General features: G+C 34.8%; 2 protein-coding genes across 2 annotated transcripts; one reads left to right on the top strand and one right to left on the bottom strand.

The window, feature by feature from the left end:
• Positions 1 to 5,642: 5,642 nt before the first annotated feature.
• Positions 5,643 to 22,161, top strand: LOC116290564 (transducin-like enhancer protein 1). The gene is given in 22 exon segments (XM_089037820.1): positions 5,643 to 6,070; positions 6,191 to 6,291; positions 6,581 to 6,644; positions 7,255 to 7,299; positions 9,971 to 10,033; positions 10,379 to 10,453; positions 13,378 to 13,543; positions 14,134 to 14,277; positions 14,280 to 14,491; positions 14,885 to 15,038; positions 15,242 to 15,285; positions 15,838 to 15,891; positions 16,601 to 16,816; positions 16,888 to 16,978; positions 17,777 to 17,855; positions 18,367 to 18,409; positions 18,777 to 19,034; positions 19,354 to 19,422; positions 19,589 to 19,901; positions 20,166 to 20,289; positions 20,839 to 21,019; positions 21,278 to 22,161. Coding segments are annotated over 22 exon segments (2,625 nt in total). The 5' UTR covers positions 5,643 to 6,049; the 3' UTR covers positions 21,386 to 22,161.
• A 1,749-nt stretch (positions 22,162 to 23,910) lies between these two features.
• On the bottom strand, positions 23,911 to 25,298 carry LOC116290556 (large ribosomal subunit protein mL54). The gene is made up of 2 exons (XM_031697615.2): positions 25,176 to 25,298; positions 23,911 to 24,238 (listed from the first exon to the last, which is right to left on the bottom strand). Exons 1-2 carry the CDS (start codon positions 25,288 to 25,290, stop codon positions 24,000 to 24,002), a joined length of 354 nt encoding a protein of 117 aa, XP_031553475.1. The 5' UTR covers positions 25,291 to 25,298; the 3' UTR covers positions 23,911 to 23,999.
• Positions 25,299 to 25,333: the final 35 nt, after the last annotated feature.

Here is a 25,333-nt window from a genome sequence, read left to right as displayed (position 1 = left end):
ACATTCAGTCCTTATCGAGTGCAATTAAAAAAATTGTGATTCATATTCCAGTTTTATTTTATTTTTGTTGCCAAAAACCAAAACAAAATCTTATTTTCAAAAAATCATCCTCTTTTATCTCTTTACTTTTCCAATAAGGCATTTCCCACGTCTCGTCGCAAAATTATCTCAAATGTTTTAGTACTTATGAGGACAAAAATGAGGCTTCTATAAAGAAGGGATAATTTTGAAATTGTTGTTACTATACTAGGATCGCTCCATATTGTTTTACTAGGATTAATTAGTTTTTTGGATCGAGCAAAAATCTTAGAAGCAAAAAGCAGAAAAATCTATAGGGGACTTCAAAAACGGCTATATTAGAAGTAAACATGATCACTGCAGTTCCTGAGGAAAGCAAAAGCTTTATTAATTATTTATCTTCATATTAAATATGACTTTTGTTATTCTGTTTCGTTAATAATAGGAGTTTTTGAATGATTTCCCAGCCACTGTGTATTGGGTATGGCCCTAAAAGTGCGCGCCAAAAAAACCTTATTTGAGCCGAACAGTTTCGGCTGTCGTCTTGTACGCCAATTACTAAAGCGCCGTGTTTACATTGCCTTTTTGTTTGCCATCGGTCTCGTTATAGGCAGAGTTGATTATTTTTAGATTAAAAATATCAACATTTAACGTTGTCTTCTTGTTAATTCAACCAGAATACTGGCTGTCGCTTAGTCAGATCTATACTGAGATTGTAACCAAGGATATGAGGGATTGTGAGTTCCTTGGCCGATAGGAATACAAAAAATATATGTTTATTTGTAGAATTTTACTTTATCTTTACGTTGGCAAGCTTAGTATTTATTTATAGGTTTTATTGCTCCCTTTGTTCCATTTAGCGGTAACCATAATTTTCTATTCTGAATTGTTCTATCGACTTTGTGATTGAAAAGCCAAAGACAATAATTCGATGACATGTGCATTTGTTCGGCGATTTGAAAGACATTTTAGAGCCACGAAACTACAAAGTGAGTTAAATTTCACACTTATTTGATATTTATTTAAAGTGGCTTGCTGTGTTTGTAAAGGTGAAAGGTACGAATTACTGCGGCCAGTAGAGCTTTAACGCGCCTATCTCTTTAAGCGCGCCCGGAGATACCATCGGAACCATAAAAGACAGAATAAAAGCCTTTTTAAAGAAAAGGGGAAAAAAATCAGGGATCGATATGGAAGATAAGAACAGAAGTAAAGACATGAAAGCAGTTTTTCAACAAATCAAGAAAAAGAAAATTAGTAGTTGAAAATTAACCCCAAAAGGTGTGACAACGATAAGAGGGGACTTTTATCGTCGCGTTTTATTCCCGTTGATATTTGTCATTTCATGCTAAGAACACAAACCACTTTTCGTTATTATTATCACCGAATTGAAAGCGATTCTGGTTTTCATAAATAAAACCCTTGAAATGAATTAGGAGTGTACTTCTTGAGAAACGAGTAATTCACTCTGGTTGTCTCCGTTAATCTGAAACGTTTAATATCCATTCTAAGTATGCCAAAGTTAATTGCACTTATCTTTTAACGACATCTGGATAATTATTCCAATGTTATTCAAATTTGTCCTTTTTTTCTCGATTTTCTTATCATTTGTGGTTTGGTTGAGCCTAATTTGAATAGAAACGAAGCATTTAAATGATGTGCTGTTGCCTCGAAGATAATGTATTCTCTGTACTTTTCATTACGAAAATGATAATATTTTAAAACTGACCAATTTTGATTGATAAATATTACTTCAAACCCGGAGCAATGATATGAATATTTATAAGGTAGTGAGAAATTGGGCCAAACATCGCCTTCAGGTCTTTTGATATATTGTTTACACAATTCGTCTGAAAGGGGTTTTGCTTTTTCGTTATTCAAAGGTTTAACGACGTTGTTTACTTTCGATCTGCAAATAACATCCAGTGTTTCGGGGAATCTAAACATGGATTATTAATAGACGTGAGAGAACATCCAAAACCCCATAACGAAGAGCCACAAAACACTATAGGACCATTTTCTGCGGTTGACGTGTTTAGTTTTACGTTTTCGTTGAAATATACACTTTTACATACATGTTTAGATATGTTCGTGTATATATTTATGTATGTATATATTTATATAGCTCTACGTGTTCTTCAGACTTATTTATTCAGCTTTTTAAATAGACACAAATTAACATTTATTCTCAAAATGGGGAACTCTCCTTTTGGTTGTCGTAAAGTCAAAATAAACCTAACTTTAAGTTATCATGAACAAAAGTATGGTTTAAAATTAATAATAGTGAGGCATCCGCTATGGTTGTTCCAGAACGTTTTCTTTTCTTTTCTTTCTTCTTCTTCTTCAACAATTTTTTTTTACAATTTCTTTCCAGTTGATTGAGTCAAGCAGCGAGAATATTTGCGAACATAAACAAAATAACTTGGTCATGTTGATGGTTTTTGAAAAGATAGAGGAAGCTATTGATTAAAACTAAACCCTGTTACGTTTTCATTTTCATTTCATTTTATATTATTATTATTCACAACGTTAGCTAAATTTCAATACAATGATATTTGAGTACAAACAGACAATATTGGCGAAGATATTTTCGTATGGAGATAGAAAAATAACCAAGTAAATATAAACAAAAAATCTGCTATGTAATTATCAGGTAAAAATATTTCTTTTTCCGTCCGGTAATCATTACGTTCCGTTTTCTTGGTCTCAACGCACTAGAACCTTTCGACCCTGATCTAATGCTATATCAAGAGCCATTAAGAGAAATCCACCATAGCTAGGTGAATCTTGTTAGAAGACAAAAAGCACTTATTGTATTATAGGATTGGTATTATAGACCTTTGATGCGCAATCTTATATATTGAAGATAATCTTTTATGAGAAATGAACTTTTTTGTTTTTCTTTTGTTTTCCTTTCATTTAAATTGGGCAGCAGTGGCCCGTGAGAAAAGAAACGATCGAATTGATCTATGAAATTGCTATATTAAAAGAGTATGCATTAACAAATGAATAGCCGTTGTGGTGTATGTATAGTTTGATTGTGCACCAGCAAAATAAATTATTATTAGTGTTTCACACGAGCTTACGCGAGAAAAAAAGATTGATGTACTGTTGGCTGCGCAATATACTGAGAAAAGTTGAGCGCTTGTTTTCCTCTTTGAAGAGGATATCTTAGAACCAGTGCTTAAAGCGAAGTCTATTGGAAAGGGTTCATTCATTATCTACACTATCAACAGAAAGACCACTCCAGAGCAGCTGTGTTTTTCGAACATTTTCATTTTATCAAGTTTGAATAATTCATGCTACCGCAAGATAAACATGTTCTGCTTCACTGACCCCATTCGGTGATGATAGATCTGTTGTGGTCTGTGGTTTTCGTTTCGAACAGGCTCTAAAACAAAACAACCGCTGTACATCCATTAATTTGTCCTTTTCTTTCAATTCAATGGCGCACTCCGGGTGCACCGCGCGTTGGCGGTATGAGCTGCGGTTCATTGTCACAACGTTGTCTAATTTCAATATTTGAAGACCAGCTTTCTCAAATACTTTCAAAAAATCGTCAGTAATGGTTTGTTTTGTTGCGGTCAGTGCGCTTCAGTAAGGGAGCCCGCTTTTAGAGAACTTGGTTTTGAGAATCTCAACGCGTCAAGGCGGGACATTATTGAGTTTTTGTTTCTGAGGGATGAGAGTTGGCGGAGTTCGTTGCGGGAGCGCGCGCATCGTGTATGGTCGCAGGAGTATGACTTTTTAACGATATCGTGGTTACCCATGGACTCGGTTCACGACTACACAATGATTTTAATCAATTGTGCTAGAATCATACCATCTGCTTCTCAAATTTTGCACTTTGTCGTTAATCAGTCTTCATTTGCAAATCCAAACCGCGAAAAGAAAATAATCTCGTCGGTACTTCGATAAGTGAAATCGAACAAACCATTTTAAAGCGAGAACACGTATTGTGTCAACAAACGCGAAATTATAGCGAAAACATGTAAACCAAAAGAGAAAGGTGACCGGCGCAGGAAAAGAGTCATATTAGTCAATGCAAATGCGATAAAAGAAATTGAGTCACCGATGAAAACTCCAAAGTACGTCGGCTTTGTGAGTCTGTAATTCAATAGGTTTGATGGTTGCTTGACTTATCTTAAGCAGGCTACTGCGAGTACTAGTGTCTCGAAAAAACAAGGTGTGTCAACAAGACGAAATCTTAATTTTACATTAAAACTAGGAGTGGATCAAGAGTGTAGATTTACACAATGGCTAAAGCAAACGACTTAAAAATACTCTTGTGGCTGTATTAAAATTCTAGTCTTTGAACTACACAAAACCAAACAAATACAGATGAATATTTGAAATACATAAATGGCTTTGTTTGATGCTGTCAAATCTAATTGCGTTTTGGGCCCTGTTTGTTTCCTGATCGCTCTGTTTTAAGAAGTCATCTTAGGAGGAATTCAATAGCTTTAGCATATAGACTCGTAGCACGTGTCAGCTTGATAAACATCAAGTCCTGTAGCTAAATTGCTTCATTGTTATCTCGTCGTCTTGTCTATATTACCTGAATTTTGGATTTCAGTCATCATGAGGCAAACCATCCAATCACCTTCAACCACTTCTTGACCCTTGGTTGTTTTTGCTTGCAAATAGCCCACGTGACAAGAATGGCCGCCATTTTTTTCATTAGAAATTCCTAAGTCATTACCTCGATTACAGTCTATAATTTACGTAATTACACCGACACTAATTAGCAACACTCAGATCCCGATTATTGTGTTAATTAAGCTTTTATCTATAGAAATCAATGTGTCGGCAAAGCGACAGTAAGGCGCCAAGACTGTATATATTTGTAAATGCCCGCCGGGAGTAATCTAGTGATCTAGTGAGATTAGAGATCCGCTTTCTTCCACATTCAATTTGTTGATAACAAAATCAAATATTTTATGAAGCGTTCGATCGGGTACACATTCATTAGAAATTCCAATTGTGCTAGTAATTTTCTTTGTAGATGAATGCTAACGCCTTGAAGCGGAAGGTAAATATTGAGTTGAATAACACATTGGGAGACAGCGTTGATGAAAACGCAGCGGTTGCGCTCGAGTGAGGATAAAAGGATGGCCAAAACATTAATCCTTTCATGCTTCACGGCGCATTCAAAAAGCCGTGAAAACATTCTGAAATACAACCACTCTGACCACGAACATTACAGTCGGTTTAAATACTTAGATAATGTGGTCGATCAGCCCGCGTTTGATTGGGCAACGTTGAGCAATTTGTCGTTTTCTATTGTTTGGTTTATGATATTGGAAACCAATTTACAAAGCGTTGGTTCGAAGAAAGAGGTGGGAGGACCTTGGCTTTGTCAACACTGTACCACGTTACTTTGATTGACATCTCAAGCAGCTCGTTAAAGTCTGTATGACACTCTTGATCTTATTAAGGCGACAAGAATGCAGGTGTCTCGGGTGTTTTTTCACACACTCTCCATGATGATTGGACCTTGTTTACCCCACAAGATGACTCAAACCCACGTGGGATATTTTCCCTTTTGGCGTCATTGGTGATTGGTTTTGACTAGATTGGCAATAAATATAGATTAAACACTTGCCATATATGGTGTTCCCCCAGGGTGTTATGGTGTTACAAGTTGGTGACCGCGTGCCGCGTTTGCCGTGTCATTTTGCTGTGTCGATTTCAAGGTTGATATTTGTTCAAGACTCGCCGTGGAGTTCATGCTAAGGAAGGAGTTCGATAACTTGAAGCGAAGCACTGGAAAGGCTTGTGAAACAGGATCACGACAGGGGGAAACACCGTTTCGTTCGTCAAAGTGGGAATTTGTTTGGATTCAGTTGTTCAAAGGTACTCTTGGTACCCGAACACGACCCGTGAACATCGACGGTTAGTCAGTGGTGAAATGCTTGAGTACTTCTACTGTGCCCCTAAACAACTCTTAAGGGGCCCCTGAGAAATTTCAGCTTAGTTAAACTCTCATTTGCTCTTCACTTTCGTGTAGTGGTCCTTGGATTCATTGGGCAGCATGTATCAAAGTCGACATGCAGTAAGTGAAATATTCGTGTTGAAATCGTGGTTATTCAAAAGCAGAGTTTCTCGTAATGTGACACCTAGGCAAGGAGTTGAAGGCAAAGTGGATGGCTTACTTTTTTTCCTTCCTACCTAGACGCCCCATCAGCCCTCTGGGCAACCCTTCAAGTTTACAGTGGCAGATTCATGCGATCGTATAAAGGAAGAGTTCAATTTTCTTCAAGCGCAGTATCACAGGTACGTACGGTGCCTTGCATTCGTTTGTGCGAGTGCTTTGTTGATTGAGCCTCTCTGCATGAATTAACTGAACCAAAAACATCACATCTATTTAGTAGTGCTTCTTACCAGTTCTAAGAAATGGATTAGTCGAATGGATTTGTCTTGAAGGAGACTCTATAAGGGCTTCTCTTGTGTGCCTAATTTAAATTTATTTGGGATGCATACACAGCCATTATGTCATGTAAAGTTAATCTTATCGTGGGCTTTCAACACAATATTTACATAGTACTGTGTTTTTGCTTTTCAGCTTGAAACTAGAATGTGAAAAGTTAGCTGGCGAGAAGACCGAAATGCAACGCCACTATGTTATGGTAAATAGTTATCTTATTTTCGTGAGTGATTCGAATGTACTCCCCTCTCGAATGTTCCTTACTGTCGGTCTGATGTGCGCGCGTTCTTTTGCTGTTGTAGCGTTAATGTGTGTTCAAGGAAATACGAGCTTGTCTTAGAAATACTTGTGATATTTAGTAAGCAAAAGCTATTGAGGCAGTCAAGCCTATGTGATGTTTACTTTGCTATGACGTTAGAAGGGTTTTGTGGGGCCGCGATTTGAATTCCAACCATCCGTTTGTCCACCAGATAACGACTGAATTGGGTTAATAGGTTTTCTACCTTTGCCTAAGGCCTTCCTTTTAATTGTGTAATAATGGAGTAGGCCCGCTGTAATTAATTTGCAATTGATAGTTGATCTGTATTCATGGGAAAAATTATGCTTGATGTTTAATGCTGTTAATCCTTGAAATCGGCAAGATCTGGGAGTCATTGTGTTCCAAATGGACAGATGGCCTCTACGCTTTTTCCTATCTTCTCATATATCGATTTGATGAGTGAAAACGCTCGTATCGTATCTCTTCCGACCGCACTCGCACTAAATAAGCCCGACCTCACACCACAAATATATTACCATTTTTTTCTCTACAGTACTACGAGATGTCATATGGCCTTAATGTTGAAATGCACAAGCAGGTACGTAAGCTTATACGTGAGCGACGAATGAAGAGTGTACTGATCCCATGGTTAATTTCCTCTCGAAATCTGTTGGTCTATGTTCTTGTCGGAGTCTATTACCGATACAGTAAGCGTTGAAATGGTTCTGGTAACGTGAAATGACCTAACAACCCAACATTTACACGCCGACAGTAGCCAGCGGAAATAGGTGGTAAAACTTTCTGTCGTCTAAAATCTTTTCGATCTACCCTCAATTGAGTAGGGATTAAGTTTTTGGCGTCAGAAATTCAACAAAGGTCTTACATTACACCTTAGACAAACTAAAAGATGTCAAGTTTTAATAGTTTACATTTTTCTTTTCCGAAATGCAAATCGAAAGCTACTTGAGTCTTAGAAAGTTCAAACAAGTCAGTTTCCTGAAATGCCAATATCAATAAGAATAGCAAGCTGAGAATTAATTGTAAATTGAAGACAATAGGTCAGGTGATTATGGATGCGTGAGTCTCTTTTGGTTTCAGAACCCTTCGAAATATGTCAAATAAGTTTGTCCTTAATTTGTAGTCCCGTATAAATGTGTTTACATAATAGCTCAAGCTGGATATCACCTGTCGACTTTGCAGTTTTCTCTTCCACTTTTCCACCAAGAGCTATCTAATCAAATAATCCTTTTTTGGTACCTGATGGTTAAGATTAGACACGAATTCCTAAGTGGATCCACGATACGGCAGTCTTCCATGTCTGTTTTTTTTGAGTGGAATTAGGCTGTCATCACATCCGCCTAAGCTGGAGCGATAATTAAATGCATCTTCGAGGTGGCGAGTGATAAGGGTTTATAGTGGTCGCTCGAGAAGAGCCGGATTATCGAGTACTATTTGTGTTTCCGCCCTGACCTTTATGCGAGTATCTTCTTACAAGTAACTCGAAGTTAGAACATAGTTAACTAATATTAACTATGGTTAGAATCCTAATATCTCGAGCCACACGAATATTCATGCTCGGAAAAGGGGCTACACGTTTCGAATAATTGCTTTGATTACTTCTAACCAGTGGAGCATTTCTTATTGTCCGTCGTGACTAATGGATCGTGTCAAACCATCCAACCGATCGAAATGGAAACCTGGCTTTCTTTTGTGGTTAACCCAAACATTTTTGTGGGATTGAGTATTGGCGTAGAAATGATCTTGAAGGTAGCATCACAACAGGATGCGGTAAATTGTTTAGCCTTGTGTAATATTGGCGACCAACAAACCGCGGAAATGTCTAGGTAATTTTTTAAATATGAAAACTTCACTGATGCACGTGAATGTTAATAAAAACAGCCTCGAGTATGTTCCACTAAATCAAATTTGCATCCCGTATTGTGCCCACGCCATGCAAGTTATTTTTCTCTTACTGATGTGAGTGGTCAGGTCTAACCAGTGCAGACTTTTGCGGTGGATTAGCATCCTAGATTAATACCCACGGTACACAAAACGTTATTCCAGGGTTATTTAATGTCAGACTTTATAATAATTGTATGACTGTGTGGCCCATTAAATGGTTTAGTGAATGTAAATAAATTTTTATGTGAGTTTCTTAATGAAAGAGAAACAGAAATCGACTTTCACTATTTGCCCCAATGTTAATACATCTGTGTAAAGATTTCTATTAGTCACTTAGCCAGTATTAAAGACCGTGTTTTTATGGTCGCTGAAAGTGTAAAAGAGTTTGGTTGCCAATATGGAAAGTGAACATGATATCTAGCAAGGCCAGCTGTCGCCTTTAGAATTGAGATAATCATAAGCCAGCCATTTTTTTGCGGCAGAGGTTAATAGAATAAGGAACCACAAAGTCTTTAATTGTTAAGCGGCCAAATTCCTTTTAATCACTTGATTTTCTTGTAGGATTAAATTATGCACAAGGTGGATTTCAATGGTCTTAAAATTATAATTATATCAATAGTCTGGTTCTTCTTTGCTTGAAAATGAAACACAATTGAACTTGTACTTTAGAAATTCATTTTTCTTATATATTTTTAAGAAAGGAAAAAATTTATTCTCAATTTCCTCAAGAAATCTTTATTTTGAAAGCAACCAAAACAGTCATTGTTTATTAAATAAAGCATTTTTAGCTTTTTGTAACTGAAATCAGTGAAAATTTTCATATTATTTTCATCTGTTTGATTTCACAATGTGATAAAGATTATTGGATTATTGTTTAAACCAAGATTTTTACGCTGACCAAGTCTTTTTTATCTCTTACTGAATGCATAGAATATATAATTGTAAAATCTCTCAATATGATTTGAATGTGATTCTCAAAAAGTTGTTATTAGAACTAGAACAAGAAAGTCTTTACTTGTAAAGTCTATTGCATTAGTCCTTTGTCTAAAGAACGTGGGATTTATATAAGGTGTATATTTATTTGGTAGTGGGGAGCAACTGATATTTCAGATGAGGTTTTGAGATCTTACTCCTCAAAAAAGGACATGAATTATTCAACTTTTTTTTTTCAATTTTGACAAATGGTCTACTTCACTTTTTCTTGCCCACTTTAAAGCAATCAAGTGAATTCAACTTGGTGTCTATCCTACTTATTTATTTTTTCTGTGTGTAATTTGCTTGAAATTTTAAGATGTCACATATTAGCTTTATTTTGTATTACATTGTTGATTCAAGTAGTAATTAATGCACTGTTTTTATCCTTTCAGACTGAGATAGCCAAAAGACTAAATGCTATATGTGCTCAGATAATCCCTTTCTTATCTCAAGATGTAAGTAGGTTTTGAATTTTATCTTTTAGGTGTACATACATATATATGACATTGTTCAAAGATCAAGATACTATGCACCTATTTCGCAGCTCCAAAGTGTCTGAATTCATAAATATAATATGAATCCGATAAAAGATGAAAGGAGGCCCAAACTAATCTCAACACAAGAGTAAAAGTAGATCCTGTAACATTAAGATGATAAAAGGATACTCATTTGTTGATGGTTAATCACCATTAATACTTACAAAGATGTCATTCTTCAAGGCATTTATTATCATGAATCTTAAGTTTGACAACATTTGATGACCTTACCCATACTCACTTATAATTATTTTATCCCTTCAGCATCAACAACAAGTGGCAGCTGCAGTAGAAAGAGCTAAGCAAGTTACCATGTCAGAATTGAATGCTATTATTGGAGTAAGTTTTTAGTGTTTCATTTACTTTGTTATGAGTGGCATCCTCAATTACTTCTAGATCCTTACAATTTATCTTGCCAATGTCTAAGTTTACTTTGTTAGCTTTTCATATACTCATTCAATTGGGAAAGTAAAAATTTAATTTTTTGTTTGTTTTTCTCAATTGAGGAATATTGAAAATCATTTGAATTAATAAGTATTTTGACAGAAAATTATTAGCATTTATCATCTACAAACAAATAAAGACTTCTTAATTAAAGTATTTATTTGCCTTGATTTATACTTCAAAAAAAATGAATTTCAAGTACTTTATTTGTGTTTAATATTTTGTTTAATTCCTAAAAAAAGACAGAATTAATTAAATCGCTGTCTTCACAAAGGATTTCTCTAAAATATAGTATTATATAAATATTTTGCTATTATTTATTATTTCTATGTTTACTACTCTGATGTGATTTCAGAATAATTTTGGGTTAGGGTCATATATATTAGTCAAATCCAACTGGTGGTCTATCATCAATGCTGTGTTCTGATTGGATGAGCTACTGCTAGGCTATAAGTTATAGCCTACTAGTAGCAAAAAATGCAGGCTTTGAAAACCAAAATATTAAATTTACTTTAATTTAAAACTTGTGTTCATCTAAATATTTGACTAACTAGTTGAATTTGATTAAAACAATTAGTCCTCTAGCCCTCATGGCCTATGAGTCAATAGTCCATTCGTTCTTCAGCCACGTGGGCTATTGACTAATAGTCCATGAGGGTAAGAGGACTAATTGCTAAATATATGAATTGTAGATTAAATACAAGACATCACTTAAAAAAATTAAATCAACATATATTAACTCACACTATTGAAAATACAGCCAATCAGAAAACAGGAAAGCAGATGTTTATTTGCCGAAAACATTGTATGACTAGAAAATATGAAAGTAGAATAAGACAGGCAACTTGTAACCATAATCATTTTATAAAAATAAACAACATGAGTAAATACTCTCACATTTTTTGAACTTCCTTTTCTCATTAGGTTTTATCACTAAATAAAAAATCTTCAAAGCCTCAAGATTAAAAAAAAAAATTGGTTCCTATATGCTTATCACTGAACAATAATATTTGATGTTGTTTTATCTTCTTATGTATTTGATTACAAATTGCTGATTGATATTTTCTTTAACAGCATATTTAGTTTTGGCTAGTAACTACCCCTACCTTCCCCCAAAATTTTTGTATTTCTTTCAATTTTATGGTAAAATATGTTACTATTATATAAACAGTTTAGTTTAGTTTACATTAAAGTTTAGTTTGCTTTTGTTCAGGTATACAGTTGTTTGATTTTGAGCATAATAACTTAAAATTCATGCATCCATAACACATTAGGTTGATCAGAAAATCATGTGATTTTCCCTCAAAGGAATCCTAACCTAGCTAGCATATGTGAATTACATTAACAAGGATATGTGTCTTCTGTGATAAAGAGTGATAAGTTAATCTTGCTTAATGTTTTAAACAGCACGATTCAGGGTAGTTACTCTAGTTTCTTATTCTTTTTTTCATATCACTGTTTTCCTTTCTATATTTTATGCAAGAAATGAAAATGAGTCTATTTTCAACTATGACATAAATAGACTTTAGTAGTTGGAAGAAAAATTTTAATCTAGAGACTTCTAATCCCTAAAATAGAATATTTGTATCAAATTGAAAATAAAACAGTGAACATGACCATAACATGACCATAACAAGCAACAGGAAATTAAAGCTGTAGGCTACCTTCTTTCATGAGAGAGATTGATAAGGTCAAAAGATTCAAGATGTTCAAAAGAATGTTCATCAATAGACAAGTATAAGACCACCTTAGTTGTTGTGATAACCTGAATGGATTGCCTTACATTTGTTGACAGATATAGACTCACTTTTAGAGATAATAAGTGCATGCCTGTTCTAATTCAGTGATCTATGGCTCAAGCTATATTTAGGAATGCAATGAATGCTAGTAGTCTGAAATAAACTTGTCCCATTTAAAATAGTACATTAAGAATAGTATGTATGCTGCTAAAAAATAGAGGCATTAACACTAAGTGTAAGCCTACCAATTGTGATCAAATGCGATGAAACTTTTATGTCTTTAACGAAAAAAGATTAATTACACTTGTTGTAAATCTTCACATTCTTGAATATTCAGTTATGCATTGTGTGTATGCACTTTTGTGGCTAATCAATATCTGGAATCAGTTATCAATTTTATCATGTTATTTGCTTTTCTTTCCCTCTAATCTCTGAGTCTGTTTTCAAATACCTGCCAAAAGTTTCTGCCGATCATTTCAACATCTCAGAGGTTTAAGTGTTTAGATTTAGTAAGTTGAGCTGGCGACTAGTTATGTTGCTATTTAACCCTCATTTGAAAAGCAAACTGCTGAGATATAAAGTTTCTGATACCCACCATGAAAGGGAACTAATTGTTGTGTAAAAAAGATTGCTAATAATGCTGCTTTAACCAATGAAATAATCTGTGCAACACTCAGACATGAAATTGAAACCTTTTGGAGACTAAAGTCTGTGATTTACAGAGTCATTCTAATCTGGTTTCATTTAACTGAGAGTGACTCACTGTTTTTTGTCCATGACATTTAATCTTTGATTGCAGTTGATGACAGCTAATGCTGTAGTCATGTGTCTGGAAAAAAGATTAGAAAAAACTTACAACAATGGATTGATAGATTTTAACCTCTAGGTCAAGTAGTCCAAATTTATACTAGCCTTTTATCATGACCATGTAAATTAGATTTAGCTAGGGTTGAAATCCTATCTAAGTTTAAAGGTTAAAATTTGATGGAGACAGAAAACCTATCTGTACACAATTATGTTGAAACTGAAACCTCTCGTAATTGATCCCGTATTAAGTTATGAATATTTTCATGTCTACAGCAGCAGCAACTTCATCAACCTGGAATGCAAGGTCTCCATGCACATGCCCCTACTATTCCATTGCCACACCCTGGTGCACTACCCCCTCAACTCCCCCCTGGTGCAGGATCCGGGCTACTTGGATTATCTAGTCAGCCCCCTCATCTTCCAATCAAGGATGAAAAAGGTATTTTAAAATCTAAATTTACAGCTAGCATCCCAAATGTATGATCAGTTTTAATTATTGGCATACTTTTATGCTTGGATAATGTTAGTTGTTGAATGAATGTGAAGATTTCACCAAATATAATAGTGCAAAGATGGGGGAAATATTGGGGCATAAAATATGCAAATACATTAATGCTGTACATATATTTGGGTTTTGTTTGAATGGCTTCTATTGTAAATTCATTCCGAACATGGCGATAGAGATGTGGTATATACCAATAGCTAGAATTTGGAAATACATATTTTCCTAGCGCAGACTGTGTTTATTGTATTTTAAAGAACAATGTTATGACAGGCTATTCCAAACAACTACAAAAGGAAAACAAAAAAGGAACTCTAGCTAGAGGGAAAATGTTCCTCAAGTTATACCACATTATTACATGTATTACTTAAAAGAAAATGACAAATGCCTGGCACATATTATGAGTAGGCACCTGAATGTATTAATATATTTATATTTTGTATGAAGATTTTTTGTTTTAATGTTAAAGTAACTTGAGGAATAGTGTCTCCCTAAAATTTACACAGTTTTATGAAATTCATTTATAGGATCATTTTCTTCATACTTCAGGTGGATGCAATCACTAAATAGTGAGTCTTGTCGCAAATCCACCATCCTTACTGACAGACTACCTTGTTATAAGAGAAAACTAACAAAAAAACACAAGATTGATACTGAGATACTGTTAACATGATAAAGTATTATTTTAGTACCACTACCTTAAGCTTTGCAAATTTTTGTTTATTTTTAAAAAAATTATTAACTTACAAAACAAAGACTAAGCAAGGTATGTTGGTAGTGGTTGGACAAAGTCTTAATGCAAACAGCTTTTCTAATCTATTTTTCTCTTTTTTTTTCTTATGTTTCCTTTTATCCTATTTTATTGGTCTGTCAACAAAAGCAATGGTAAGTGACAAGGAAGATTGATCAGACATCAGACACAGGTTCTTTTTTTTTTGTATCAGACATAGTATACAACATCTATGAAAACACCAATATTCTTACAATAGGTCTTACACATTTGGAGGCTGGGCAATGGCAATAAATTGCAGAACACTATAACTAATTTCTTTTAAAATCAAATTCTTATATTTAGTAGTGGAATGCAGTCAGTTATTGGGAAATTGATATTCATTATGATAGCATTTCATTGAAACTAGTAAAATTTTAGTATTGATTTATTTTTTCTGGGTTTCTAACCATTCTACCATCATTCTGAATCGATCCTTTAATGTATGTTGGAAAGTTATTAAATGTTTCAAAAATCTGATAATTGTTTTGCTTTGCTCTTTGAATTAGAACTCTCTGTCACCTTTGTCTCGCCAAGAAAAAATGTACAGTCGACCCTCAGACTTGTCATCCCATGGCAGCGATGATGGTGAACGTGATCGAGATCGAGACCGTGACCGAGATCGTGACCGTGACCACCGTCACAGTGAAAGACATATGAATGGTAAGTGCATGGTTATGGTGTGAAACCAAGTAAATACTTCAAACTCATATTGCATTTGATATTGCTGATATACTTATTACAAAGTACTGTGATTTGCTCAAGACCTCTCATTCATATTATGATACTAATTGATAAATCTTAGTAGGAAACTTGCCTCGTTATCTGTTACATACATCTAATCATCAATTTACTATTCTAATTAGGAACTAAAATTAGTAAAAGAAAAAGAGATGAAAAAGATTCTGGGGTAAGGATTTTTTCCCTTCATTCTTATGAACATCACAAGGTTTGGGATGCTGCTCCCATTCCAAACATTCCATACTATTCAAGACCAATCTTCCAGGGAAAGCCTGACAGCCAAATAGAATACATTGACAATACAGCAGCTATCTTGGATTGCAAGGCATTATGGGGCAACCAGGGGCCAAAAATAAAGCTAATGGGACGCTTGATTTATTTTTTTATATATATAAGCCTGTCATTATTACAACCAAAGACGGCAAATTTATCACCTTTACCCATAAGAGAAAGACAAACACATGAAAATCTATAAATAATCTGCCATCCTTGTTTTGATTACCTCCTGGACACTCTATAATTCATTTTGTTCCAAGATGACAGCTGAAATGTCAAAAAATCAAATTCCAACTACCCTCTCAGTAAGGGGGACAGGCATCTCATTCATTGTCTAAAGTAAATAGAGCAATATGATATTTAGAAAACTGACAGTTTTTGTCAGCCCTTTAAGGGATAACTTGTAATATTTGTTGATTACTAATGTTAATATGTATTTTACTAGGAAAGTGATGGAGAAAAAAGTGATGGTGATCTAGTAGTCGATGTTTCCAATGAGGTTAGTATTTGAATAGCTCAAGAGATAGGATTCTGAGAAGTCACAGCTGAATAAATAGTATATAATCCTAATTTATCTTGGTGCAATGTCAAACCATTCAGACCATGACTTTCCCAAGATTATAATTTCTGTGTTTAACAGTTGCACATGTGAGAAGACATATAAATACAAATTGAACAAAGAATCTTACTACCATTATCATTGGAGTGCAACCTTTGAAGTTCGATATCTCATTCGCTGACTAGCATTTCAACAACCGTCAATGAATTAGGTTTTGATGAGATCCAGAATTATCAATGTCTCGGCAAATCTTATTGGCCTCAGCCTATGGGTTTAGCCAATAGAGGCTTTTGCACCATCATGTGCTGGCAGCCATGACAGGAGGCGCAACAAGAGTCCTTGAGAAACTGAATTCTTCCTTGTGTAAAATCAGATTCAATTGTTCCTGCCTCCTGTCATGGCTGCCATAACCTCGACATTGATAATTCTGAATCTTATCAAAATCTAATTCATTGTTTTATTATACATTATTCAAATAGATTATCTATATACCTATGCAGGCTCATTTTGGCACATAACTTCCTACAGATAACTATTGACCACTGAAAAATCACTGGCACATGATGATAGCTAGAATTATCTGTAGGTTCTTGACCAATGAGAATTTAGATAGTGAGTACAATTTTTAATTGATATTATTATCTTATAGGATGCTGCCTCACCCCATAGAATTGAAAATGGCCCTGACTCACCACCTTTAAATGAAAAGAAAAGCAGAAAAGAGACAGGCTCGCCATCATCATCGTCATCAACACCTTCATCCAAACATCGTGATAGAGACAGAGATAGAGATAGAGAGCGGGAACGAGACAGGGAAAGAGAACGGGATCGTGAAAGAGAGCGTGATCGAGAAAGAGATACAAAGGTAGGATTGAATCTTTTTGTTTTGTTCATTGATGAATTATTGATTTTAATCAACATTATTTTTATAAACAGTCAGTAGAAAACAAAGCAGCATCAGATTCTGGATCCGTAGGGAAAAAAAGTCCATCAAGATCAACATCCCCTCCTATTAAACATCCAATAGGTAATGTTCTATTATTTATTATAATTTATTTATAATGTAAATATTAGTAATTCAAAGATTTTTTTCCCCTAGAATGCATATCTCATTGAATAATTTATATGTATTGTTTAAATGAGTCATTCCAAGTTGCTCAATCTAAGCTAATTAATTTTGTTGATGATATTTTAACTTATAATGAAAAATAGATTTCAATAGATGGATTCTTAATCCTATAAATTATTAAACTTTTCAGCAAAGGATTGAAGCTGTTTTAATGAATTTGTTTATGTTTTCTTGAAGTGCACTTATATTTCCATTAACTAGTACTAAAACCCCACCACAGTAACCTCTTACCTCTTTTTTATACCTTATGCCTGAAGCAATTCACGTGTGACTTTTTTTAATTAAATACTCTTACAGGCATTCTCAATCAAACGTGCCCTCTAGCGATTGTTTCTGTTGCAACAAAGAAGGTTTTGGTGGGCGTCAATTACAAGGCGTTTCCATAACATTGTCAGAAAGCACAAAGCTATAAGGGCACGTACCTATTGAATTTCATGGAAACGCCTTGATGTCCACCAAAAGCTTTTTCGTCACGACAGAAACAGTTGCTAGAGGGCATGTGTGATTAAGAATGGCTGTAATGTGAATATCAAATTGAAAGCCTGAAATGTGCATACATGTCTTATCAATCACATGCACATTTTGGTCTCAGATGTTAAGCTTGCTTGCCTGTATTTTGGCATTTTAGGTGTCCGATTGATTCTTTATTAAGTGTGTTTTCTAATTTATTTTAATTTTAATTTTATTGTGATGCAGCTCAAGCAATACGTACTCCAATCTCTGTACCCGGCGGAGGACCAGGTTATCCCTTTAGCAACCCTCACAGCATGTCAGGGTAAGTATTTTTGCTTCACAGTGACTTCACATTTTAAAATATTATTCAAAAACCATGGTTGAATATCTAACAACATGCACATAACCGTGCCTTTGCATCAAAGCTAGATGGATGTTGAGCTTGCAATGATAGAGACATGTGAATAGTTGTCCAAGGTGTTAAAAAAGGTATCTATTATCGAAAGTTCACCATTCGTCTTGCTTCGATGCAAAGGCACAGCTTCCTTTCAAGATGGCTCAGGGAACTGTGAAAGGGACTATTCAGTTTTGAAATGTTCGTATTTTAAGAAAAACAGCATTGCCTATATTTCTGCCAACTTTAAGTCTGTTTCATGCTGCAAGCTATAGGATTGAAGATTTTGGGCATTTAAGAGGACAACAAATCTATATACATTTTTTCTTATATTTTTTTCCTTATAATCATGCTATGATCTATATGTAGCACAGTATCTTGTAAGTGATAAGGAAATTCTATGAATGGTAATTTATCAATATCTTCTTAATTCTTTCAGGCTTATGTCAAGTAGTATGCCAGGTTATGGAAGAGCACCTTTGGTAAGTACTTAAAACAAGTTTTGGTCTTTGCTATAATTTTACTGCAGAGAAGAGAAATTATTTTTATCTCAAGTGATTATGTATTATTGTATAGATAATTGAATCTAAAATAACTACATTAACTAAGTGACTGTATAATATTTTGAATTGCATTGTATAGATAATTGAAGAGAAATATTTTTTATTTCATCAAGTGATTATATTATTGTATAGATAATTGAATCTACAATAACTATTTAGTGATTGTATTTTAATGTATTGTATAGATAATTGAATCTATGATAAGTAAAATTACCTGAAGTGCTTCAAAGCTGATGTTATTTACTTGTTATATTAATTTATGTTTGTTTTATTTCAAATATTTCAGGTTGGCTATGACCCATCAGCTCATTCTCGACTTGGTGCATCACCATTGAGCTCTGGTGCCCCACCTGGTGGAAAATCTGCTTATTCTTTTCATGTTATTGGCGACGGCCAAATGCAGCCTGTCCCATTCCCACCTGATGCACTGATAGGATCAAATATTCCCCGACATGCTAGACAAATAAATCAGTTAAACCATGGAGAAGTTGTGTGTGCCGTTACAATAAGTAATCCCACAAGACATGTATACACGGGTGGTAAGGTTAGTTTAGTTTTTTTAAATACTTTTAGTACTTTCAGTGTGATTGTATACTTATGCACCATTGGTGTTTCAAACTCAATCATAAACAGATATTGCAGATATTAGCCGTATAAGATGAGATTGATTTTGGCTTGCAGATTGTTACGTTTTTTCCTCAACTCCATAAATTTATTTTTACATAATTTTTTTAGCACTGTAAAAAAAGATTAAATTTGTTATGCCCCTTCTCACTATAGCTATTAGGTATAATGAGTTATTTAAATATTGATTGACATCATTAGAAATAATGCATGATTAATTTCTGTTTATTTTATTACAGGGCTGTGTCAAAGTATGGGATATTAGTCAAGCTAGTGGGAAAAACCTTATTTCAACTTTAGATTGCTTGGTAAGTGATATTTAGTTGTTTGTTTTGGTTTTTAATAGGATCAGTAACAGTCCTTAATTATTAAGCGTTTTTTAAATGATTTTGAAATTCCTTGCCATTATTTATATTTAAAAATACTTTAGACTCGGCATAGTTGCAATAACCAGTTTTTTAATATTTTTTTCAGCGTGATAATTATATTCGTTCTTGTCGTCTTTTGCCTGATGGCCGAACTCTTATTGTTGGTGGTGAAGCCAGTACACTTACAATTTGGGACCTTACTTCACAACCAAGAATAAAAGCCGAGTTAACGTCAAATGCTCCTGCTTGCTATGCCCTGGCTTTAAGTCCAGATTCAAAAGTTTGCTTTAGCTGCTGTAGTGATGGTAATATTGCAGTGTGGGATCTTCATAACCAAACCTTAGTTAGACAATTTCAAGGACATACAGATGGTGCTAGTTGTATCGATATTTCACCAGATGGAACAAAACTATGGACAGGTATGTTCCCTTTCTGTTTAATGAGTTAGTCGAATAAAATGACTTGTCCGAAAAGGCAGTTTTGTAAAATGACCAGTATTTGACTCTAAAACCTTCACAGTTGTCAATAGTGTCTGATATACCCCTACACCCTCTCTCTATAATGGCTGGATTGACACTAACTGACAGGCTTAAAGAAAACTAACTTCACTAATAATAATATTTATAGCAAATAATAATGTCAATTCTTACAAGGAAATTAAATTGCTAACCTTCGTTTTTCAGGTGGTTTGGATAATACTGTAAGATCATGGGATCTGAGAGAAGGTCGACAACTACAGCAACATGATTTCAGTTCTCAGATATTCTCATTAGGCTATTGTCCATCTGGAGACTGGCTAGCTGTAGGGTAAGAAAAGCAAGAACGTTTTTAATAATTACCCTAATTGGCGCATTTTACATGCTATTTGCAATATCAAGATATCAGGGCTAATAAATAATGGCTAATCATCACCCAAAGTCTGGCTAGAATTAGAACTTGTCTGGTCAATTCTTTGCCTTGCTGGTCATTTTGAACAGAAGCGTTGAGTCAGAAAAAAGATACATGTATCATCAAACTAAAAACCAACTTAGCCCATCATCACAACCAGCCATAATATTTTAGCTCTGAAATAAGCGACAAAGCTTGGTTTAAAAAGTTGCATGAATCCAAGATTAGAAACAGATCTAAGGGAGATTTACTGGGTGCCTGTGAAGTTCCCTATTACCACCAGATTTTTCTTTCAAAATATGAAAATCTTTATGTCTGAGATTGTAAAATTGATATCAAACTCCTAGATCAAGATTCTCTTGAAATATTTTGCCTTCTTCTGCCATTTAATAAGAGATCAATGTGGATGATAATTAATTAAGTTCTAACACAAATATCTCATAATTTTATTATGTTTTTGTTATTCAGGATGGAGAATAGCAATGTAGAAGTTCTTCACCAAACTAAACCTGATAAATATCTACTACATCTACATGAAAGTTGTGTATTATCTTTGAAGTTTGCCTATTCTGGAAAATGGTTTGTAACAACTGGTAAAGATAACTTGTTAAATGCATGGAGAACACCATATGGAGCCAGCATCTTCCAGGTATGTTGCAAAGAGGATCTCTAAAGTAGTTTCTTAAATATATGAGATACATCACGTATTTTCTTGTTAATGCTTTTTGTAAAGTTAATGACTGGAGTGCAATAATAATGCTTCTTGAATTTTACTGCTGTTTTTCTCTCACTCTATTTGCAACTTCTGTTATGTGTTTTACTTCAATATAACAGGACATACTTCCACCCCTTCAAATACGAAACCATGTTGACAGAGCACTTATAGTGAGTTTTGTTTAATTTACAGTCAAAAGAATCATCTTCAGTCCTAAGCTGTGATATTTCTGGAGATGACAAGTACATTGTTACTGGCTCTGGTGACAAGAAAGCTACGTTGTACGAAGTGATTTTCTAATGAAACTCCCGTGTACACTGTCTGATCCAGATGAAGAACAGCTCAGCGTCTCCAACCATGTATAGCGGGTTGGCATATTTGATTCAAAACAAGATATATGATTTTGAGAATGGTGTGGATATTGAAGCACTCATTTGTATCTCTCCAAAGTTAAAAAGAAATAATCTTTATTCACTGGCTACAGGGGAACATTGATGCTAGAAACTGAACACTGCACAAAAACACCCTTACTAGCGATATGAATATTCACAGCTCCGATGTTAATTTGTATTAATAAATTAGAAAAGAATTTAATTTTTTGTTGGAAAAAAATGACGACATAGATTCGAGTTAAATTTAAACGCAAGCATACAATGCTTTATACACATACATCAAGTCAAGAACCATTAGAAATGCAAAGGGAAATGTAAAGAGAAACGAAAAATTAAAAGAAAAAAATCCTCTCAGTGAATATAAGCTTGTAAAGGGAAGAAAAGTTTAAAGTTTGTTAGGGAAATTTTTGTTCGCTTCAAAATAAAGTAAAACTCGTATAACTCTTTGAATTTCTAATGGTACTTCTCCATGTTCCACTTCCCCATCGTTCCATTGTTATTATAAGGTCGTTTCTACTTATGCTGTACAATGTATATGAATCGTTTTTAAGGCTTGTAAATGGCCGTGTTTGAAATAATTGACACATGTACATAAGGCGGTCAAGAGGGTGCCATATGTGCAACAACACAGCAAACTTCAACACTGAATTTTTGTAAAATAAAAGCTATGGCGTGTTTACCAAAGACTCTAGCGTAATTCTTTAACATATCTTTTGCGTTTATAGTCGTATAATAATTGATCCCTTCCCCAAAGTATTTCGTTAGTTATCCCTTACACCGAAAAGAGAAAAAAAATGAACAAGGTATTGCCTTTAAACCAAATTATCCACTCAAAAAGTAAATACTTATCCACGAGGTTCTGGTAACGTTTTTTCTCTTCATGTGAGCGTACCAAAAGCCGTTCTTGAAGACGTGTTCTCGAACTCGCAGTATGGAATATTTCTTAGTCTTCATCTTGAACTAAGACAACCAAGCAAATTTTATCTTACCTTTAGTAAAACGTCCTTCAATAAAGACATAAAGGTAATGTATTGAAAACTTTAGGTTATGGAAGAATAAAGGAAAGAAGTCGAAGTAACCAAACTTGAGAGAAACTAGAGAAGTTCTCTTCCGACGAACATCCGATCACGTCTACGTGCGCGTACGCGTGCGTTCCACAAAAAAGGCGCGAAAATTTCCCGCCATTTTCATGCCACGTGTTTCATATGCTTGGAGTGATTTTATTTATAATTTTTAAGGCATTGCTAGGGGTTCCTTTGTTTTCATCAAGGACTTGTTTTGTATTAATAAATGATTGAGTACAGACTGGTAAATAACAAATCTCAGACTTCTTTTCCAACCCCGGCAGATCCAGCATTTTTTGTAGGAGTTTCAGGGGCTGCATCCACGGGTAACCCAGGCTATCCACTTTTATAAGAAAATGTATGTAGTAAATAGATTTTGCTAAAATTTTGCCTAGGTTTTGCCAAGATTTTATGAATAAAACTTAGAGTATATAAAAAAAGTGTACTTAAAGTGCTACTACGACGAAAATCGCTCAAACTTGGATTCAGCTGAAACTTCCTAAGAATACTCTTTAAAGGTCCAATAATCACTGTATGAAGTGTTTTCTCGATATTCAGGACGAAAGTATGATATTTTTACGATTATTTTTTGGAGTCTGTGACGTCATACACTCAACATCGAACATCGCTCCATACATTTCTTTGTATATAAATCCTTAATTTATTTTATTCCTATGAAGCCCAAAGGGTGGCTAATGTGCTTATTTCACATTACTTGTGACTATAATTTATATTTTGGGGTGTTTGGGTATTTTTTTCTCCCTTTACTACTGATATTTTGATCATAAACTACAAAGAAATGTATGGAGCGATGTTCGATGTTGAGAGTATGACGTCACAGACTCCAAAAAATAATCGTAAAAGTATCATACTTTCGTCCTGAATATCGAGAAAACACTTCATACAGTGATTATTGGACCTTTAAAGAGTATTTTTAGGAAGTTTCAGCTGAGTCCAAGTTTGAGTGATTTTCGTCGTAGTAGCACTTTAACGTCTTGTATTAAAAGTTTTTGATTTTAAGCGTCGATATGATTGATATCGGTTTTATCCCAAGATTGATGTACATACCAGGGGCAGTTCCAGGGGGTGTCCTTCAGTGCACCGGACACCCCCTAACGGCATAATTACTGAATTTGCTGAAATAATACATTATTCCTTTGATAGGGGCTTTGCACCATCACGTGATAGCAGTAATGACAGGGGGCTTAACTTTTCCCCCCTGGGTAACTAAATCCTTTCTAACGTAAATCAGATTAGACCAGAATCAATTGTTCCTGCCCCCTGTCATGGCTGCCATCACGTGATGGTGAAAAGCCTCTATAGGATTTTTAATATTATCATACTTTATGCAGCTACACATATAGCAACATACTTTTAAAAAATCTTTAATTCCTGATTTTTTTTATAAGGAACAAAAACAATTTTAATTAAACTTCAATATTTAAGAAAATGAATAACTTAGATTTTCTTTTGTTTCTTAATTTCATTTTCCTGTCTTCTTCTTTTCTTGTTAATGTTTTTCCAGTATGCTGCAGTCTGTTCTGGGGATTCCTCAGTATAAGTAGGCTCAGTTAATTTCCATAACCAATCTGGATATTCATTATCTGGCAATAATGGAGGATCTGTTCCATCTTTTAGATAGTTAATTCCAAAGCATCGCTCTTGCCCCAGTTTATGAGTTTCTTCCCCTTGTTCTTCTGAATTAAAAAAAAAAAAAATGCAATTTACTCCAAGCATAACAAAACAAGTGGCTAGCTATTTTGGAACAGAAAGGTACATTTCAAACAAAAACAGGGAGTACCCCTGCCCCCTCAAGCTTCTGAGATGAGGCCAGAGTTTTAGAGTGGTTTGCCGTGGCACAAGAGACCTGCACTTTTTATCAATCCTGGGATTTGAGTTCCCCCAACAGTCAACCATCCCTGGACTAGCATAATTATAAGGGGGTGTTTACATGATACTGCATGAGTTTGTTCCGGAACGAGAATGAAGCATGTCATACTGTGTTTACATGAGAAAAATTCACAGAACGAGTTCAAGCTTGAAATGTGTGATACGCATGCGTCATTCCTTTCATTCTCCCTTCTGGTATCATGTAAACGCACCCTAAGTTTAATAAAATACAAATATTTTAAATAAACAAAAACATCTGGCGAGGGGGAGGAGGGCCATTTGCACCCTGCATACCCCTAAACCCCCCTCTCCCTCTCCCTCTCCCTCTCCCTCTCCCTCCCCAGCATATAGGTCTGTAAAATATATCGTTTTAATAAGGTAGTTTATATAAGCTGGCTTAACATTGAATGAAGCAACTTTCTTATGACTGTGAAATTCTCATGGCCATGCCATGACAGTTCTATGTCTGAGCATTTTCATTAGATGAGCAATCATTGTGCACTGTGATATTTCGTTCAAAGATTGTCACCAATTTCATTCTGCTCACAAAAACTCTACACACGGCAAATCACTGGTGTTGAACATCTTATTTGATTAAATTGATGAAATATACTTAAGGTTTTATGAATCAAACCCCGAGATCATGATCATGCAACGTCAGTGTACAATAACACCGAATCTAAATTTCATTTCTTTAGAGCCAAGACAACAACAAGCATCAAACAAAAGGTTCTAGATACTTACTTGGTTTTGAAGAACAGCTGTGTGTTATAGTCAAAGATATCTGTCGGTAAAAAGTTGGGGAAATTAGAGATGTTCTAAATGAAGACTTGCACAAGTTGTTGAGTAAGGCCGCCATGTTGAATATTATGAGCCTGCAGTGTTGACTGGCTGAGGCTATA

Source organism: Actinia tenebrosa, unplaced genomic scaffold, assembly GCF_029948245.1.
Source record: "Actinia tenebrosa isolate PJP-AT-01 unplaced genomic scaffold, QUT_ActTen_1.0 PGA_scaffold5__44_contigs__length_20552954, whole genome shotgun sequence".
Classification (NCBI taxonomy): Eukaryota; Metazoa; Cnidaria; class Anthozoa; order Actiniaria; family Actiniidae; genus Actinia; species Actinia tenebrosa.
The sequence above is the reverse complement of the archived record's forward strand: the minus strand, read 5'-3'. Positions and strand labels throughout refer to the sequence as shown.

What these genes read in the sequence shown, in the direction of transcription:
- LOC116290556 (XM_031697615.2), bottom strand. Translation starts at nt 25,290, where the DNA reads ATGGCGGCCTTACTCAACAACTTGTGCAAGTCTTCATTTAGAACATCT. An exon ending in CAGCTGTTCTTCAAAACCAA is followed by an intron (nt 24,239 to 25,175) that starts GTAAGTATCTAG and finishes TTTTTAATTCAG; the next exon opens with AAGAACAAGGGGAAGAAACT.